Raw genomic sequence first — 20,444 nt, forward strand, 5'->3', positions numbered from 1 at the left:
CTGGCACACAGTAAGCACTTAACAAGTGTTTCACCATAAAATAAAATAAAAACCTAGAAGGTGACCTTGGGAGCAGACATTTGAAGAAGAATTCACAGAGGTTTGATTAAGATTCAGGATGAAGGTTAATGGTATCTTCTGACTCTTGGTTTTCTTATAAGACTTATTTAAAGGAGCCTTCTCCAGGAGGGTTGTCTTCAGTTCATGGGCATTTTTGCATATAAGTCAAGCCTTGTCCACGTATGAAAAAAATGTCTTGGCTATGCTCTATTGAGCCATTACTTACATTGGCAGCACAGAAGCACACATCTTTCCTGTGAAACATAAAATATTAAACTGGCTTTGTTAGATTTTTAGAGTTTTTATTAGCTTACTGGAAAAAGAGGTTTTGAGAGCAGAGCCTTTCAAATACAGAACTAAAATCTGGAACTCTTCGCTATACTCCCTCCCCGACTGTCAGACTCATCTTTTAATATGAAGGGCAAATATAAACTATCTGAAGAAACTAGTATTGATAGTGAAATTCTACCCATAAATGGTTAATAATAATAATGGTTTTTGTTAAGGGTTTTGGCTCAGTGGAAAGAGCCCAGGCTTTGGAGTCACAAGTCATGGGTTCAAATCCTGGCTCCACCAATTGTCATCTGTGTGACTCTGGGCAAGTCACTTAACTTCTCTGTGCCTCAGTTACCTCATCTGTAAAATGGGGATTAGGACTGTGAGCCCCCCGTGGTACAACCTGATTACCTTGTGAGCTTCCCAGCACTTAGAACAGTGCTTTGCACATAGTAAGTGCTTAATAAATGCCATCGTTATTATTATGTGCCAAGCACCATACTTAGCGCTGGAGTGAATACAAAATGAATAGATTGGACAAAGTCCCTGTTCAACATGAGTTCACAGTCTAACTGGGAAGCAGAACAAGTATTTAATCCTCATTTCACAGATGAGGAAATCGAGGCACAGAGCAGTCAAGTAATCCCTCAAGATCAGACAGATGACAAGTGAAGAAACCAGGATTAGAACTTCTGAAAGCCCTGGATGTGCCTGACACTTCATTCCTCTCTGTGCAATTGCAGCTCCTGTCACTGTTTTCAAGCCAGCTGACCTTCCCCAACTCTTCAGACTTGGAGAGATGCTCCATCCTGGATTACTGCATGAGAGACTCACTGTGGGGTTGGGGGACATGGGTTAATCTCAAGGGCTGATGGCTTTAGCCCTGCATTGTTGAGGAATGAATGAGGAAATTCCCCCAAGGTTGGTTTCCAAGTTTTTAGAAACAGTATTTGCATCATTAGAATTCTGTGGGACACAAGCAGTACACAGAGCACTCTAGGGAGAGTACCACAGGAGCAAAAGTCATGATTTCTGCCCTCAAGGATCATAGATTCTAGAGGGGAAGACTAACACACAGTAGAAGCAGAGGGAAGGACAAGATATTTCTAGTAATAGTATGTAAAGTTAAATCAATCAGCCATATCTACTGAGCACTTACTGTGCGAAAAGAACTTTACTAAGTGCTTGGAAGAGTACAATATAACAACATAACAGAGTTGGTATACACATTCCCTGTTAAAATTAGAAAGTTAAATGTTAAAAATAGATGAATGATTGAAGTAGTGGACATAGCTTGAAGTATATATATATCTATATATGTCTATATATTGTATATATGCACGCATATAATAATAATGGAATTTGTTAAGCACTTACTATGTGCCAAGCACTGTTCTAAGCACTGGGGCACATACAAGGTAATCAGGCTGTCCCACGTGGGCCTCACAGTCTTAATGCTCATTTTACAGATGAGGTAACTGAGGCCCAGAGAAGTGAAGTGACTTGCCTAAGGTAACCCAGCAGCCAACTGGCAGATTTAGAATTATAGCCCGTGTCCTTCTGATTCCCAGGCTTGTGCTATATCCATTAGGCCATGCTGCTTTCTCTCCTGCACCCAAAGTCATGAGGGAGGAATTGGGGGAGAAAATAAGAATGGAGCTGAGAGACAACTGAAGCCCCCATTCCTGACTCCCAGAGTCATTTGCCATGAAGCAGCATGCTTAGGGAAGCAGCACGGCTTTGTAGAAAGAGCCTGGAGTTGGGTGACAGAGGTCATGGGTTCTAATCCTGGCACCACCACTTGTCAGCTGTGTGATTTTGGGCCAGTCACTTGAGTTCTCTGGGCCTCAGTTACCTCATCTGTAAAATAGGGATGACGACTGTGAGCCCAACGTGGGATGATCTGATTATCCTTTATCTACCCCAGTGCTCAGTACAGTGTTTGGCACATAATAAGCACTTAACAAATACCATTATTATTATTATTTTTATGAATTGAACAAATGAATCAGTGAAAACCTGGCCATCACCCCTGGGGTGTATCTGATCCCATTCCTATGAACACATCACCCCAGTTATCGGCTAAACCCTGTGCTATTAATAATGGACACATGGAACTAAAAATTCATTTTAGCACGGTGATATCAGGGCTTGCTAGGGCTGAACTTCGAAAGAAAACTCTTAGGGACAAAACAAGAATGGATGTTAGACTCCCACAACGCTAAAGAGGAAAGAGGAAAGAATGAAATAACTTCATCAATTGTAGGTACACTTATACCCTGGCTTGCACTTAATTGGTCCCATGAAAATAGACCATTATGCAAAAAAGCACTAAGTAAAGTCTAGTTTCCTAGAGGAAATGTAAATAAAGTGCATTAATGCATTCCCCAAGATCCAAAAGGATTGGCCAACACAATATAAATATATTCAAAACAGTCCTATGATATAATAGTACCGTAAATCTCTGCCAATAATAGAAAGCTGAATTAATGGCTGAGTTAATTTTGTGTGCATATGCAAGCTCATAATTTGAGAGTGCTATCTTTCACATTCTATTCAGCCAAAAGAGGCTCCTTTTGCTAATATACTAAAAATCTCCTGTTAACTATGCAGAGTAGAGCTGTCATTATCTCATGCTAAATTGAATGGGCTTTAAGTCACTATTCAAGTCAGTCAAAATGCATCAAAGGGAGGTGGTTAGGCTAAGGTAAGATTTACATAATTTCTCACAGTGAGAAATCATTATCATCATCAATGGTATTTATTGAGCACTTTGTACAGAGCACTGTACTAAGCACTTGGGAGAATACAACACAACAGAATGGGTAGACATGTTTCTTGCCTACAAAGACTGGCATTAAAATTCACTAAAAGCAGGGAATTGGAACCAGGGAGTGGCTCCAGCAACCTAGGAAATAGGCCCCTAGTGACCAGCAGACTTAATGTTCTTCCCAAAGCGCTTAGCACTTTACCATGGAGGAACACTAAGAACAGCAGCAAGCCTTCTGTCAAACTGTAAAGCTTGGCATTATGCTGGAGACACCAAATTGTCAAGTAGTTACTCTGCCTTTAGTAGAGCGGGTTTATTCCATAGGTACGAAAGTGATATCAATCAGTGATATTTATTGAGCGCTTTCTATGTGCAGAGTACTGTATTAAGTGCTTGGGAGAGTACAGTTCAATAGAGTTGATGGGCATGATCCCTGCCCACAAGGAGAATTCAGTCTGGAGGTTATGGGGGCTATATTCAATCTAGAAAGACTAAAGAAAAACACTCAACTAGACCTTAGGATGCTTAAAATAGAAGCTTGACAAGAAGTCAAAAGATAGAAGACCAGACCTTATTTGTAAGTGACATTTCCAATTCTGCAGTAGTCTATTATTGAAGGGGGCTGGGATAGCAAGGTTTGAGCCATCACTGAATAATGGAGTTTGCTACGACAGTGAAATTGTAAAATACAGATATATTAGGAGCCACGCAGATAGAGCCATTCACACGAAACAGCTTAGAAAAACTATCCCAGAGGTGAGCAGACAATCGGCTGGAGGCTGAGATTGCCAAGTACAAAGCAATCAATCAAGAATTCACCGAATACCAAGTCTCCCACAGAGTGCACATTATTACCTTGCAGCAGGGCTTAATAGTAAAGTAACCCGTACTGGGTATTCCTTCTCTCTTCCCTCTGTGCCACTCAGATAACGATGGGATTCAAAATGAAAAGAAAAACCCTGAGGTCTACCTGATTTAGCCTTTGCCTCAGTGTCCATTGCACTTATTTTCGAGTCAAGGATCCTTAGCTCAGCATTCTCTAAGCCTGCCTTTGGAAAACGTTCCCTGACAGACCAACAGCAGGAAGGTTACAATTGAGACAATCTTACCTGTTGTGAGGGGCTGGGGGAGAGGGCATAGCTCTGGAGACAAGGGAAGGGGGTGGGACAGCTTCACACTCTGTCACCATCTCGCTGCAGTTCCTGAGGGAATCTGTGAGAGAGGATTTTAAATTCCTAGCAGCCAATTCCTGTTCAGCCATATCGTTTCCATAACCAGGAAGAGCAGGGCAGCAGGGGTAAAACCAACAACCAGTAGCTCTGGTGTTGTCAGAGTGGGACAAGAAGGGGCAGCTCTTAACACCTAATGGGAGAGTTGTGGCCTCTGACTGGTTTAGTTGAGTGGCAATTAAGAAAGAGATGGAAAAGTATGGGGAAGGTTAAGGGTTTCATGGGGCAGTTGGGAGAAATTGGTTAAGAGAAAATGAGAGTCTCTAGGCAAGCAGGGGGAGTGGAGAAAGCAGACCAGAGCTGAAGGAATAGCAGCAAAGAGTTCTGGATAAGGAACAAAGAATGGAGACAGTCAATCAATCAATCAGTTGTATTTATTGAGCACTTACTATGTGCAGAGCACTATACTAAGCGCTTGGGAAGTACAAGTTGGCAACATATAGAGACGGTCCCTACCCAACAGTGGGCTCACAGTCTCGCACAGGGTAACATGTTTTCCTGCTGTGGAAGTGGACAAGTCATTTCCTTTATCTTTCAAACTCAGATTTGCTCATCTTACTCTTGATTATCCAGTCCTGTCTGACCCATCAGTTGTTAGCAATGAACAAAGCCCTTACTCCAGGTTGAGGGGAATCAGTAGCAGGGTCAAGGAATCCAAATGGAGAATAGTTTCTCCTGGCAGCTGAATATTCGTGAAGTACCTTTTGTGTCTTAAAGTGAATGCACTACTTCTAGAATCTGCAAGGTACACTGAAGTGGGCCTCTCTGGGTTTATTTATTGGTGCAAATGGGGAATCTACAATCAATATATATTTATTGAGCACTTATGTGTGCAGAGCACTTTACTAAGCATTGGGGAGAGTACAATACAATAGAGAATGCCATAAAAATCTGGCCAAGGCCTCACAAACAACAACTGGCCCCACTTTCAATATTTTGAATCCTGAGTTTGATTCTGGAGGTTTTGAGGAACCAACTGAGATATATGGGGGAAGCAGATTTTCCATTTGGGAGGAACCATTTAAGGAGGAGTGATTTTCTCAGAGAACAGATTCAAGCACCTGATGCCCCCCTCAAGATTTACAGTTAGATGACCTTCAAACTTGTTAGGTCTAGCAGTAAGCATTTCAGTACCATGCCCATAATGGAAACTCAGAAACTGTAGTTGATCATGGCAGTCTAAGTCTTCTTCTGTCTTCATTTCCTCATATCTAAAAGGTACCATTTAATGAGGATTAGAGCAGTTTCCCAAGGGTCCAAGAGAGGCAGCCATGTTGTTACAATCGAATAACTTATATTCTTACCTGACTATGGGATCAGTTCACTGTACTGTGGAGCATATGATATTTTCAGAAATTAGAAAATGTCCAATCTGTTGGCAAAGTAACTCAAGGCCCTTTTTGTGGCTAGCTAGCTTAGCTTAGTTAGCTTAGTTAGTTAGTTAGTTGGCTAAGTTATCTTAGCTTGTTAAGCAGTCCATAACCTCTGCTCTATGTGCTCATTGTCAATCGTATTTACTGAAGACTTACTGTGTGCAGAGCACTCTTCTAAGCACTTGGAAGAGGATGATATAACAATAAAACAGACACATTCCCTGAGAATCCTAGGCCCTGAGGTTGGTTAGACCCTGAGTTTGGGATTTAGTTAAATGAAACTGGAGGATTGTAGGAGTAAGTGAAGGATTTGGGACAAATTACAGATTATCAAAAGCCCATGGACTCTTCATCTCAGTTTAACCTAGATCTTAAATCGTGAGCCTTGTGTGGGACAGGTGGAGTTCTAGATGGGATAAATTTGTAACCACCTCAGCACTTAGCACAATGTTTGGTTCTTAGTAAAAGCTTAATAAGTATTATAACTAACTAATAAATAACATAAAACTGACTAGATCTGGAATGAATAAAAATGTATACAAATAGCTCAATTTGGCCTTTTTGCATGAGTTATTTCATTAAGCACAAACAAATGGCTGAAATCAGAGACTTAGAAAATATATATCACATAAGTTTTAGTATTTTTAGAACCACACGGAAAGAAGTGCTTGTGAAATATTGGGTGGCTACATTTAGTGGAGCTGCAAGTGTGAATCTCGGTTGATAAATCTTAGGATAAGAAATTCCCCTTTCTGTCCAATTTGTAAGGAATATAAACTAACTAAAAAAACCACTTGAGAGCCCAGATAGGTTTGGTAAAAGAAGCTATCAGATGGCTGGAGTCTTGGCCTGCTAAAATCAATCAACCTCAGAAAGGATTATCCTTAGGTGGAGGTGAAGAGAGCATGGCAGGGGGTGAAGGAAACGGGAAAAAGGACGGTTTTTCAGAGCTAACATTGCTAGTGAAAAAAACCTCTTAAAACTTGTCTTGATCAATGACTGGTTTGGGTCTCATGAAGGGACTGAGTAGCTCTGTCTATGTTATCCCAAAACTGGGGTGTCTAGCTGAGCAGAATCTTGGGGTCTTTTTTGAGAATCACTCAGTTAATCATTGCTATCTATTTATTCATCTTGGCATTGATATTGGTATTTATTGATTCCAGAAAAGGTGGTTTGATTGGGTATGAAGTGTCGATTCACTATGGGACTGAATATGCCCTTGTTTCCAGCTCCATCAGGCAAAAACCCACAGTGAAGGTTTTCAGATCAACAACTCAACCCTGGTCTACAGTAACATTTCTCTGACTAGTCTGTCTTTACTCATCCGAGAGAGGTAGTCTCCTGTCAGGAACAACCGATGAACCTCAACCCCACTAAGACTTCATCTAGTGTGGCCTAGTGGATAGAGAATGGGCCAAGGACTCAGAAGGGCCTGAGTTCTAATCTCAGGTCCGCCACGTCTGCTGTGTGACCATGTGCAAGTCACTTAACTTCTCTGTGTCTCAGTTACCTCATCTTAAAAATGGGAATTTAGACTGTGAGTTCCATGTGGGACATGCATTGTGTTCAACTTGATTAGCTTGTATCTACTCCAGTGCTTAGAACAGTGCTTGATACATAATAAGCACTAAATAAATACCATTATTATTATTATTATTGTTATTATAGCTACAGCCAACCTATTAAGTCCCCAGGATACCCAACATGTCTCCCTAAAATATCCAAAGCCTCATTTTACCAACTTGTGTACATCATCTTCATAACCTCGCATAACCAGTATACTGGCATTCCCTCCTATCATGCCCTTCAATATAGACTGCTTTAATAACCCACTCAAATCCCTGGAGATCTGCACATGCTACAGGGTACTGGGTTCCTTGAATCACCTTGTTTTCTCAACTTTCACTCCCTCTGGCAGTTCCCATTGTCAAATACAGTGTACTGCTCTTGTAGAGATTGTTGAATATCACAACTTAAACCTTCCCATCCACTTCCTATGCGTTATGTGCTACTTGGGGGAACCTAAAATTTTGGCTTTCACTCCTCTCTACCAGGAAGCCCTACTGATCCCTTTTACCACCTGACCCGCTGGACTCTGAGTCTTGTCTTTCATAACGCTTCAGGGTTTTGATTGTTTCATCTTTCTTTTCATATCTGTTACCAAATCCCTCCCCTCAACCGATTCTTAGATTGTGAGCCCTCTGTGGGCTGGCGACATTGCCTAATTCTCATCTGACTATTTTTTTCAATCCTTAGTATAGTGCTTTGCACACAGTGAGGCATTTCATAAATACAATTTATTTTAAATAGCACGTAAGAAATTCTAATGCATTTGTACTCATATGACTAGCAATATAATTAATAGCGTAATTAGCAATACTAATGTAAATACTAAATTAATAGAACCTTTCTCTTGGATTCTTCCCCTTACAACTTTCATTCTACTACTCTACTTATCTCCACCCCAACAGTTTTCTCAGCTTCCCCCGACCCCAGACATCCCTCTTTGCCTGATTTCCCAAAGGCTGAACATTTTCTTCACTTTGGGTTTGTCTTCCAGGCTCTCAGGTCTCCTTTCTGACCTGTCTTGTCTGCCTTTTCTGAGATTCACCTTTGTTCGCCTTACTCTCCTCTCCTTTTTGTTCTGAGCCTCTCCCTGCCCAACCCGTGTCTCAGCCCCTCTCCCTTTCTCCTTTGGAGACTTCATTTTCTCTCCAGCCCAGCCTGAGGTTTCAGAGCCTCACCTCATTCCAAGGTCCTTTCCCTTCAAGTTATTTCAGTTTTAAGTTTGTCTTAATAATTGCAGTGTACTGCAGAATGACTCTCTCTCTCTCTCTCTCTTCCTTTCTAAATTAATGCAAAGTAATTAAGTTCACCCTCCTAAATTTGGGTAGAATACCACTTATGATTATCTCTGTCTGCATTGTCATTGAATTACACTGAAAACTCCTAGAGGACAAGGATTGAATGAATTAAGCCATTTTGAATCAATTTTTGCATATTACTGCCCAGTATTCCCCCCACCCATTAGATTGTAAGCTCCTCGAAGGCAGTGAACATATCTCTTCTTTTGTATGTTCACCAAGGAATTTTAATCAGCAAGTGCTTGGAAAATGCTGTCGATTCATTGATGCAGGTAGCCTAGTAACCTGGGCTTAGGGGTGTTTGATATTGTTCTTTGATGAGACATTTAATAATGGAAGAGGAGGCAGTTGGTTTGGGAATGGGAGTTGGCAAAATGGGGATTTCATGCAAGGTCTCTGCAGACTAGCCCTGAGACCTTCCACTAGACACTTTCTGTCTTAGAAGCCAAGGCTGCTTCTTGGAAAAATATTGCAAAAATGCCCCCCAAAACAAAACCAATTTAGCAACAAAGAAAAAGGCTTAGACTGCCCTCAACTCAATATACCCAGGGAGTCCTTTTTACTTTCTTAGCATTGTCCTTGCTCTGCATAAATTAGCCATTTTTTTAGGAGAATGCTATTTGTATGATTTCTGTCCAGTAGTATTACAACTCCCAGGTTATTTATCTGGACCACCTCCCCATGAAGCATATGGACTATCCCACTTAAAAAAAAATCACAACTTGCATTAAATTTATGATCTTATTACCACTTTCATTAAAGAATGTTTCTAATGTCAGCGTTATCCCAGGCCCATTTTAAAACATGCTTTCGACTTGAAAGGATTTTCTATTCATGCCGATGCTACTTATACACTTCTAACTTTTTAAAGGTATGCTTTTAAGTCTTCAAAGATTAAAAAAATAGATAAATGGCCTTTGCATTCTAGACAAAATTAGCCACAGAACATTTAAAAAGCCAGCTTGAGAAAGCAATCATAGCAATGAGACTTAAAAATCTATCCCACTTAAGTGCTTGTGCAAACTGTCTGAATGAGATTGGACTGCTGGATAAAAGATCCATTGATTCCTGTCCGGGAGATCGCAGCATCATTGCTGTTCTGACAGGCTTCTGCAATGAGATTTGCATCTTAGGAAAGAAACTGAACCCAGGAATCTTTTCTGGGCAATAGAACCCCATCCACTACAGATCCTGTCAGATAGGACTATGAAATGAAACCAAACCAAAAGAAACCAAACCAAACCACAAGGAACCGAATCAAGGAAACAGCCATTGCTGTGACCCTGAACCAAAAGGCAACTGAAATGTGCTTTGGGGGGAAGGGGAGAAGGATGAGCTCTTTATTGGCTTTCTACTCTACAGATGCAAGGGTACCTTTCAGTTAATCAATCAATGGTATTTATTGAGTGCTTACTGTGCACAGAGCATTGTAGTAAGCACCTGAGAAAGAACAATGCAAAAGAGATGGTAGATATGAATCCTACCGACAGGAAGTTTAGTCTACAGGGAGAGACAAACAGTAAAACAAATTATGGCTAGGGGAAAAAGTAGAATGTAAGGATAGGAACATAAGTGGTGTGGGACAGCAGTGAGCATCCAAGTGTGTAAGGGGTACACAGCCAAGTGCAAAGTCAAAAGTTAGGAAAAATGAGGGCTTAGTCAAGGAAGACCTCTTGGAGAAGCTGTGATTTTAATAAGGTTTTTAAGATGGGCTGTCCTTTCTAGACTGTAAGCTCGTTGTGGGTAGGGAACCGGTCTACCAACTCGTTGGCATTGTACTCTCCCAAGCACTTAGTACAGTGCTCTGCATCCTAATAATGATAATAATAATAATAATAATAGCATTTATTAAGCACTTACTATGTGCAAAGCACTATTCTAAGTGCTGGGGAGGTTACAAGGTGAACAGGTTGTCCCACATGGGACTCACCAGTCTTAATCCCCATTTTACAGATGAGGTAACTGAGGGCCAGAGAAGTTAAGTGACTTGCCCAAAGTCACACAGCTGACAAGTGGCGGAGCAGGAATTTGAACCTATGACCTCTGACTCCAAAGCCCGTGCTCTTTCCACTGAGCCATGCTGCTTCTCTAGTAAGCACTCAATAAATACCATTGATTGGTTGATTGATTAACTGTTGAATATGAAGGGATAGGGAGTTCCAGGCCCGAGGGGGGGACATTAAGCTAGGGGTCAGTGGCGAGATGTCAAGACAGAGGTACAGTGAGCAGCTTGGCATTAGAGGAGACGGCTGATTGAGTCCTCGTAGCAGGAAATCAACGTGGTTTGATAGGGGAGAGAGAACTGATTGAGAGCCTCAAAGCCAGTGGTAAAGTTTTTTGCTCGATGTGGAGGTGGTTTGGTGACCATTAGGGGTTTTTGAGGAGTGGGGTGATGTGAATTGAATGTTTTTTTAGAAAAATAATCCGGGCAGCAAAATGAAGAATGGACCGGAGAGGGGGGAAATGAGAGGCAGGGCGGTCAGCGAGGAGGCAGCTGCCGGGCTTGGATCAGCGTGGAGATAGACTGGAGAGAAATGCTTCCCATATGCCTGGGCATTGCTTGCTTCCCTGTGACTGCAGGTCTTGAACGAGGGAAAAAACAGAAACTTGGGACATTTGAGAGGTTGGTAGATTGTGATTGATTTGAGCTCTTGATCTGTCCTTCCATCGTCCCGGTAAGGTGTCTAATGATTTTGTTTTGCTTGCTGTAAGTACACCAGTTATCAGGGGATAATTGAATGATTGAAGTGTTTCTGCTGCCCAGCACTACTCTGCAGGAGCCTCAGGGAAGGGAGAGTTGCATCTCAAACCTTGTCAGGGAGGCATCTCAGAGGAATGAAGGTACAACAACAGCTGCGACGCAAACCTGGTTAGGATCCCATCTGTCTTCCAAGAATCTGCTCTGGGAAAAAGCTTCCAATAAGGGAGGGCGTGGGACCCAAAACTTCCCTAGAACAGTTGTCTGTCTTCCAGGAACTAGAGCTGGCTTCTGACTTCGTATCCTCGTGGCAAAGCATGTCAGTCTCTGTTGCTTCAAGTGGGCTTGGACTTCTTAACCTGTGAATCTGGAGCCCTGCATGGGTTGCACTGTGGAATAATTGGCATGTCTTCGTATCCATCAATCATTCATATTTACTGAGCACTTACTCTGTGCAGAACACTATATCAAGCTAAATAAACTACATCCTTGAAGCAAGAGAGCAAGTACCCACTGCTATCCTGAAGCAGAGTGTCTTCGCCCAACATCCCAATAATAACGATAACAACTGTGGTATTTGTTGAGCAATTACTACGTGCCAAGCACTGTACTAAGTCCTGGGGAAGATACAAGAAATTCGGGTTGGACACAGTCCACGTCTCACGTGGTCCTCACAGTCCAAGGGGGAGAACTGGTATTGAATCACCATTTTACAGATGAGGAAACTAAGGCACAGAGATCTTAGGTGACTTGCCCAAGGTGACACACAACAGGCAAGTGTCAGAGTCAGGCTTAGAAACCAGGTCCTCTGACCCCCCCGAGCTGTGCTCTTTCCACTAGGCCATGCTGCATCTCTACCCAATTTATGTTGCAGCTTCTAAAGGGGGAAGGACTGCTGATCAAGTGGTGGGGAAAAAATCACTCTTCATTGCACTGTTCATTTTAGGAGAAAGTAGGAACAAAGGGAGATGAGTGTGGATATGGCTTATATTCCTATGAAGGTGAAATTCCTATGTATAGCTATTTAAGTGTAATGAACATAAAAAACTTCTTACTATGCTCAGCATCTCTATAAAAGCTGGAGAGTGGGTTGGCACCTCTGTGAGGAGTAAATGGATTGAAGGGTCATTTTTCCACCTCAGTGAAGGTGGAAGCCAATTTGCTTGTGGTTAAAAAGGAGCCTGAGTGTCTCTCCGTGATTAATAAGAACTATATTCTCTTGTCATATCTGTAGTGACATAAATCTCAACCCCCACCCTCCTCCAAAGAAACTGCTAGCACCTCCTTTATTTCTGCTTCTATCAGTGAGTGGACAGGGCTGATTCCCTTCAGGGCCTTGTTGCTGAGAGGATAAGAACCTTCCGGGGGCACCCGATTTCCTTCACCTCAAACCTCAGCCCCACAACCTCTCCCTCAGCCTTCATTAGATGGTTTAAGGGTTTTAATTTTGTTTTTTGCTTTTGTTGACGAGGTATCCAATCCTAATAGCAGGAGCTTCCAATAACTGACCTGCTGGAGAGCGTCTGTCCCTTCGGGGTGTCCCTTCGGGGAGCCTCTCGGAGAAAATCCAAGTTTTTCCTGCTGGCAGATGGGCCGATAGCTTTGACAATAGCAGTGGATGGTGGCTGCCAACTGCAGTAGTGATTCAGGCCTAAGCCCCAAGACCCCTCAGGGGAGGCATACTGCTGTGACCCCACCAATTGACCCTCCCCAAGAAAGGGGGTCCCTCCCCCTGAAAAACAGCAGGCTGCAGAATCCAGAGCTCCCCCAAGACACCCCATTCCTTTCAAGCCAGACTGACAGACATGTGCCCGCTTTGCTCCTTTGTTTGCTGAAAGTCTGTTTGCAATGATCCTGACCTTACACACACATGTATGCGCGTGCGCGCACACACACACACACACACACACACACCAATCAATCAGTGGTATTTATTGAATGCTTACTATGAGCAGCGCCCTGTATTAAGCTCTTGGGAGAGTACTATGCAACGGAGTTTGCAGACACGTTCCCACATCCAAACATATGTGGGGACCCACATTCCACAGATGCACAAAATATACACGGGCACACACATGGGCCAACACACAGAAAAGCACACCCGCGAGGGCATCCACAGGCACACGTACATGCAGGCTCACATATACATGGACCCTCACACACGAAACAGGCACACATGCACACCACACCCCTTAAGCACAGCAGTTGTATATGTTCATTCAGTTGTATTTATTGAGTGCTTACTGCGTGCAAAGCACTTTACTAAGTGCTTGGGAAAGTACAATACAGCACTAAAGAGAGACCATCCCTGCCCACAGTGAGTTCACAATCTAGAACTATAACAGGTGAGCACCTGTAGCCAAGACCCCTTCCTAGCCACCTCACTTTTAGCGGGGTCTAGCAGCGTCTGAGTCTCCCATCAGCCACCCTCAACCCCTTGCAAGAAAGGGGAATTGCCAAGACAAGAGATCCTGACAATTGTTGTGCCTTGCTGCTTCTGCCCTGTCCCAAGTCTTCCTCCCTCCAGGGGTCCCTTCTCCACGGCCCCCTCCCCAGCCCACCCTGAGCTGCCCAGCACAGAAATGGATCCAAATATCCCCCACTCCAAAACACAACCTCCCTGCAGGTCCTCCCTTGCTGCCCCCCGCCCAACTTCCAGCGCGGTTGAAGCCCCCAAACAGTTCCTGAAGCCCCCGGACTTTCCTAAGATGTCTTTATTAAATAAAAAGTCAATAGAGAAAAGACTATCCAAACAGGACTGTACAGACCGACCACGCACAATTTTGCTGCAAAAACCGTGCAGTCCCACACCCCATCCCGTCTTCCCCCACCCACCCCGACAATCATTCCAGCCCTCCCCACCCCATATGAAAAGCAACAGGAGAAACACGACAACTCAACAACTCAACCCACTCACAATCGCGGGGTTGGTCCTTCGGGGATGGGGATCTTTTCTTTTTCTTGGAACGACAACCCGGGACCCCACCAACTTAAAGAGGGCAGGGAAAATGACATCAATTTTTTTTGGAATTAATTTTTTTTCAGTCTCCCAAAACCAATATCTGTCAAACAGCACATCCCAAACATTACTGACCAATTTCCCCTGGGCTCCCAAACCCGTTCTCTCCAAACCCGGGCCAGGATGCGTGGCCGGGGGAGGATGGAGTGTGTGTGTGTGTGTGTGTGTGTGTGTGTGTGTGTGTGTGTGTGTGTGTGTGTGTGTGTGTGTGGTGTGTGTGTGTGTGTATCCAAGAGGAATCCAAGAGGGGACCAAGGGGGGGTCCAGGGGAGTCCAAGGGGAGTTCGAGGACGATCCAGCGTGGCTCAGTGGAAAGAGCCCGGGCTTGGGAGTCAGAGGTCATGGGTTCAAATCCCGGCCCTGCCGCTTGTCAGCTGTGTGACCTTGGGCAAGTCACTTAGCTTCTCTGTGCCTCAGTTCCCTCATCTGTCAAATGGGGATGAAGACTGTGAGCCCCACGGGGGACAATCTGATCACCCTGTGTCCTCCCCAGCGCTTAGAACAGTGCTCGGCACAAAGGAAGCGCTTAACAAATGCCATCATTATTCTTATTATGACCCGGGGTGGGGGAGGGGGGTCCAGGGGGGTCCGAGGTGGGGGTTCCGAGGGGAGCCTTTTCCCCAGCCGGGCCGGGTCAGTAGGGCCCCACGGCCACGGCCTCCACCTCCTTGGACGGCCTCCTGTCCTTGACCAGAAAGTTAATCATGCCCTCGGACTTGATGAGCAGGTTGCAGCCGAGGAAGAAGATGCCGAAGACGACGGTGAGGGCCAGGACGCACATGACGGCGATCTGCACGAGGCGCATGATGTAGAGGCTGCGCTCGTCGGGGCCTCCGGGGCCCAGGCCTCCGTCGGTGACCACGGAGGGGGGCGTGCAGCAGCGGACCGCCCGCTCCAGGCCCTCGCTGCTGTTGTCCGGCGCCGGCGGGAGCAGCAGCAGCAGCAGCAGCCCGGACGCCTCCGTCTGGTTCCCGCCCGCGGCCTCCATCCTCACCCCGAAACCAAAGGGCTTCTCCCTCTCTCTCTCTCTCTCTCTCTCTCTCTCTCTCTCTCTCTCTCTCTCTCTCTCTCTCTCTCTCTCTCTGTCGCTCTCTCTCTCCTCCTCGACCCCCGAGACAGTCGGTCTGGGGTCCCTGGAGATCCGGAGAGGGGATGGGACAGGGGCAGGGGCAGAGGAGGGGGCTCCCTCTCTCCCTCTCTCTCTCTTTCTCTCTCCAAGAGCGGTGAGGGCGCACGGGCTGTGGCTTGCTCTCTGTCGCTCTCTCTCTCCTCCTCGACCCCCGACCGGTCGGGCTGGGGTCCCTGGGGATCCGGAGAGGGGATGGGAGAGGGGCGGCAAGGGAGGGGGCTCTCTCACTCTTCCTCTCCAAGCGCGGTGAGGGCGCACGGGCTGTGGCTTGGTCTCTGTCGCTCTCTGTGGCTCTCAGTCGCTCTCTGTCGCTCTCTCTCTCCTCCTCGACCCCCGAGCCGGTCGGGCTGGGGTCCCTGGGGATCCGGAGAGGTGATGGAAGAGGGTCAGGGGCAGAGGAGAGGGCTCTCTCTCTCTCTCTCTCTTTTTCTCTCTCCAAGAGCGGTGAGGGCGCGCGGACTGTGGCTTGCTCTCTGTCGCTCTCTGTGGCTCTCAGTCGCTCTCTGTCGCTCTCTGTGGCTCTCAGTCGCTCTCTGTCGCTCTCTGTGGCTCTCAGTCGCTCTCTGTCGCTCTCTCTTCTCCCTGATCCCCGAGCCGGTCGGGCTGGTGTCCCTGGGGATCCGGAGAGGTGATGGAAGAGGGTCAGGGGCAGAGGAGGGCTCTCTCTCTCTCTCTCTCTCTCTCTCTCTCTCTCTCTTTCTCTCTCCAAGAGCGGTGAGGGCGCACGGACTGTGGCTTGCTCTCTGTTGCCCTCAGTTGCTCTCTGTCGCTCTCTCTTCTCCCCGACCCCCAAGCCGGTTGGGCTGGGGTCCCTGGGGATCCGGAGAGGTGATGGAAGAGGGTCAGGGGCAGAGGAGGGGGCTCTCTCTCTCTCTCTCTCTCTCTCTTTTTCTCTCTCCAAGAGCGGTGAGGGCGCACGGGCTGTGGCTTGCTCTCTGTGGCTCTTTGTCGATCTCTCTCTCCTCCTAGACCCCCGAGCCGGTCGAGTTGAGTCCCTGGAGATCCGGAGAGGGGATGGGAGAGCTGCAGGGGCAGGGGAGGGAACTCTCTCTCTTTCTCTCTCCAAGCGAGGCGAGGGCGCACGGGCTGTGGCTTGCTCTCTGTCGCTCTCCGTGGATCTCAGTCGCTCTCTGTCGATCTCTTTCTCCTCCTCGATCCCCGAGCCGGTCAGGCTGGAGTCCCTGGAGATCCGGAGAGGAGATGGGAGAGGGGCAGCAAGGAACGGTCTCTCTCTCGCGCGCGCTCTCTAAGTCACGGGCTGTGGCTCTCTTTCTGTGGCTCTCTGTGGCTCTCTCTCGATCTCTGTCACTCTTTGTCGCTCTCTCTCTCCTCCTCGACCCCCGAGCCGGTCGGGCTGGGGTCCCTGGGGATCCGGAGAAGAGATGGGAGAAAGTTAGGGGCAGGGGAGGGGGGTCTCTCTCTCTCTCTTTCTCTCTCTCCAAGCGCGGCCGTGGCTCTCTCTCTGTGGCTCTCTGTCGCTCTCTGCCGATCTCTTTCTCCTCCTCGACTCCTGAGCCGGTCGGGCTGGGGTCCCTGGAGATCCGGAGAGGGGATGGGAGAAAGTCAGCGGCAGAAAAGGGGGTCTTTCTCTCTCTAAGCGCGGCGAGGGCGCACGGGCTGTGGCTTGCTCTCTGTGGCTCTCTGTCGCTCTCTCTCACTGTCTGTCGCTCGCTCTCTCCTCCTGGACCCCCAAGCTTGTCGGGCTGGGGTCCCTGGAGATCCGGAGAGGGGATGGGAGAATGTCAGAGGCAGCGGAGGGGGGGGTCTCTCTCTCTCTCTTTCTCTCTCCAAGCGCGGGGAGGGCGCACGGGCTGTGGCTCTTTATCTGTGGCTCTCTGTCGCTCTCTCTCGATCTCTGTCGCTCTTTGTCGCTCTCTTTCTCCTCCTCGACCCCCGAGCCGGTCCGGCTGGGGTCCCTGGAGATCCGGAGAGGGGGTGGGAGAGGGGCAGGGGCAGGGGAGGGGGAGCTCTCTTTCTCTCTCTCTCTTTTTCTATCCGGGCGGGGCGAGGGCTCATGGGCTGTGGCTCGCTCTCTCCTCCTCGCCCCCCGAGCGGGTGGGGCGGGGGTCCCCGGGGATCCGGAGAGGGGCAGGGGTAGGGCAAGGGTGGGGGTGCGGGTGAGGGGCAGGGGGGTGGTTATCTGTGTCTTTGAGTCCGAGCAGCCGGCGGGCGCCTTCTCTCGTCCGTGTCCACGGTGTCTGCGCCGCGCAGTGCCCGCGCCCGCCCGGGGGCGGTGGGAAGTTGGGCTGGAGGCAGGGGCGGTGCGCTCCGCGGGAGGGGCACCCCCAGGGGAGGAAAGGAGGGATGGAGGGAAGGATGGAGGGAGGGAGGGAAGGAGGGAGGGGGCGCCCCGAGGGGAGGGGGCGCCCGGAGAGAGGCACCGCCGGACCAAGAGCGGCTCCGAGCGGCCGAGGAGGATCCCTGCGCCGGTTCGGCCCGGGGGGAGCATCCTTCTGGTCCAGGGGGCGGGGCCCGGGGGGAGGACCAGGGGGAGGAGAAGGTGGAGAAGAAGATGGAGGAGGAGATGGAAGAGGAGGAGGAGGAGGAGGAGAACGAGGAGGCGAAAGAGGAAGAGAAGGTGGAGGAGCAGGAGGAAGAGGAGAAGGAAGAGGAGGGGAGGAGAAGGTACAGGAGGAGAAGGAGGAATAGGAGAAGGAAGAGTAGGAGAAGAAGGGGGAGGAGAACGAGGAGGAGGGGGAGGAGGAGGAGGAAGAGGAGGGGGAGGAGGAGAAAGGGAGGAGAAGATGGAGGAGGAGAACGAGGACGAGGTGAAGGTATAGGAGGAGTAGGAGAAGGAAGAGTAGGAGAAGAAGGAAGAGAACGAGGAGGAGGAGGAGGTGGAGAAGGAGAAGGAAGAGGAGGAGGGATGGGGAGGAGGAGGGATGGTAAGAGGAGGAGGAGAATGAGGACGAGAAGGAGAAGGAAGAGGAGGGGGAGAAGGAAGAGGAGGAGGAGGGATGGGGAGGAGGAGGGATGGGAAGAGGAGGAGGAGAACGAGGAGGAGAAGGAGAAGGAAGAGGAGGACGAGGGGAAGGAAGAGGAGGGGGAGAAGGAAGAGGAGGAGAAGGAGTAGGAAGAGGAGGAGGAACAGGAGAAGAGGAGGAGAAGATGGAGGAGGAGGATGAGGACAAGGAGAAGGTACAGAAGGAGGAGAAGTAGGAGGCGTAGGAGAAGGAAGAGGAGGAGAAGGAGAAGGGAGAGGAGGAGGAGGAAGGAGAAGGAGGCGGAGGAGAAGGAGAAGGGAGAGGAGGAGGAGGAAGGAGAAGGAGGAGTGGGAGAAGGAAGAGGAAGAGGAGGAAGAGGGGAAGGTGGTGGTGGAGGAAAAGGAACAGGAGAACATGGAGGAGGAAGAGGAGGAGGAGGTCTCTCCCTGCCCCTCAAAAGGGGCAGGGGAGTGGGGAACAGACCAGGGAGCCTTAGTTTCACTGATCCTTGAACCTGGAGCACAGACAGTGAGGCTGGGGTTGTGTCTTCAGACGGACTCTCTCCTGCCCTCCTCTCCTCGTTTTCCTCTTCCAAGGAAAATAATGTCTTGGCTTTCTATAGTGCTTTTAGTCAATTAACCAATCGATCATATTTATTGAGTGCTTACTGTGTGCACATTACTGGACTAATCGCTTGGGAGAGTACCACACAACACATAACACATTCCTAAAGTTCTTGGATAGTGCTTTTATTCCCAAAGTGCTCTCACAAGAATGAGTTCATTTCATCCCTTGCAACAACCCTGTGAGATAGGTAGAGAAGACAGGTATTATCTCCACTTTGTAGAAGGCAGTGAGGATGGGATTTTGTCTTCAGACAGACTCCCTTGTGCCCCTTATCTCCACCGTTTTTCCTCTACCAAGTAATATACTACCTTGACTTTTATAGCACTTTTATTCAATCAACCAGTTAATTGTATTGATTGAGCGCTTACTATGTGCACAGTACTGGACAGAATGTTTGGGAGAGTACCACACAACAGAACAACAGTCAAATCCAGTGCTTAGAACAGTACTTTGCACATAGTAAGCACTTAACAAATGCCATCATTATTATTACTATTATTCCTAAAGCTCTTGAATACCACTGTTATTCCCAAAACTCTCTCACAAGAAAGAGTTCATTTCAACCCTCTCAATAACGCTGTGAGGTAGGTAGAGAAGACAGGTATTATCCCCATCTTGTAGATGAGGAAACAGACCCACAGCGCTTAGAACAGTGCTTGACACATAGTAAGTGCTTAACAAATACCATCATCATTATTATCATTATTACAGAGAAGTTATGTGACTTGTCATGGACACACGGCGAGTTAGCGGCCCTGAGCAGACTCGAACCTGGGTCCTCCGGCTCCTACTGCCTCTCACGCACTACATCCCGATCCCCATCCATGCGCAACTTCTTCAGGCACGAGGGCAAGGATGTGCAGATGTGAGTGTTTGTGTATGAGTTTGTGTGTGTGTGTGTGTGTGTAGAGAGAGAGAGAAAGAAACAGAGACAACAAGAGAGGGAGATAGGCACAAAGACAGCTATAGGCACAGAGATGAGAGACAGTGAGCGAGGTCCACTGGTTCTGCCAGGTGACAAAATTGGACCCTGAGCTGTCAGGTGAGGTGAGAGACTCCAGGTTTTGCCATGCAAATTTACTTACAACCAGGGTCAGTTCTCTGGGCAGCTCCAGAGCCCTAGGAAGAAGGAACCAGTCAGAACTGGCCTGTGGAATTGGTGAATCTTAATTGCAGATGAACTTTCAGGTGGAGGGTAGTTGGGATAAGTGAAGATAAAATGTCTGCCTGGGAAGCTTCAGCCTGGTGGCGGCATCTATCACCGGCTACAAGGCCAGTCTCCTGGAAATCTCCATGCTTTTCGGCTTCTGCCAAGCATCACCTTCTTATTAGTTTTAAAACTTCCTGCAGAGAGGGAGGGGAGGGGTGGATATTACGTCTTCCACAGTTTTGGTCCGGGTTTCAATTTACTGAACTGCAAAATCCTCAGATTAGTGAGGTGTATTTCTCCTCAGAATGAGGCTGAAGAAAAAATT

General features: G+C 47.5%; 1 protein-coding gene and 2 pseudogenes across 1 annotated transcript; all 3 read right to left on the reverse strand.

The window, feature by feature from the left end:
* Positions 1 to 14,852: 14,852 nt before the first annotated feature.
* On the reverse strand, positions 14,853 to 15,277 carry RPRM (reprimo, TP53 dependent G2 arrest mediator homolog). Its single transcript, XM_038751460.1, has one exon. It carries the CDS (start codon positions 15,275 to 15,277, stop codon positions 14,924 to 14,926), a length of 354 nt encoding a protein of 117 aa, XP_038607388.1. The 3' UTR covers positions 14,853 to 14,923.
* A 78-nt stretch (positions 15,278 to 15,355) lies between these two features.
* On the reverse strand, positions 15,356 to 16,664 carry LOC119932074 (annotated as a pseudogene).
* On the reverse strand, positions 16,569 to 17,867 carry LOC119932075 (annotated as a pseudogene).
* Between the last annotated feature and the right edge of the window lie 2,577 nt (positions 17,868 to 20,444).

This window comes from Tachyglossus aculeatus, chromosome 9 (assembly GCF_015852505.1).
Source record: "Tachyglossus aculeatus isolate mTacAcu1 chromosome 9, mTacAcu1.pri, whole genome shotgun sequence".
In the NCBI taxonomy this organism is placed as follows: Eukaryota; Metazoa; Chordata; class Mammalia; order Monotremata; family Tachyglossidae; genus Tachyglossus; species Tachyglossus aculeatus.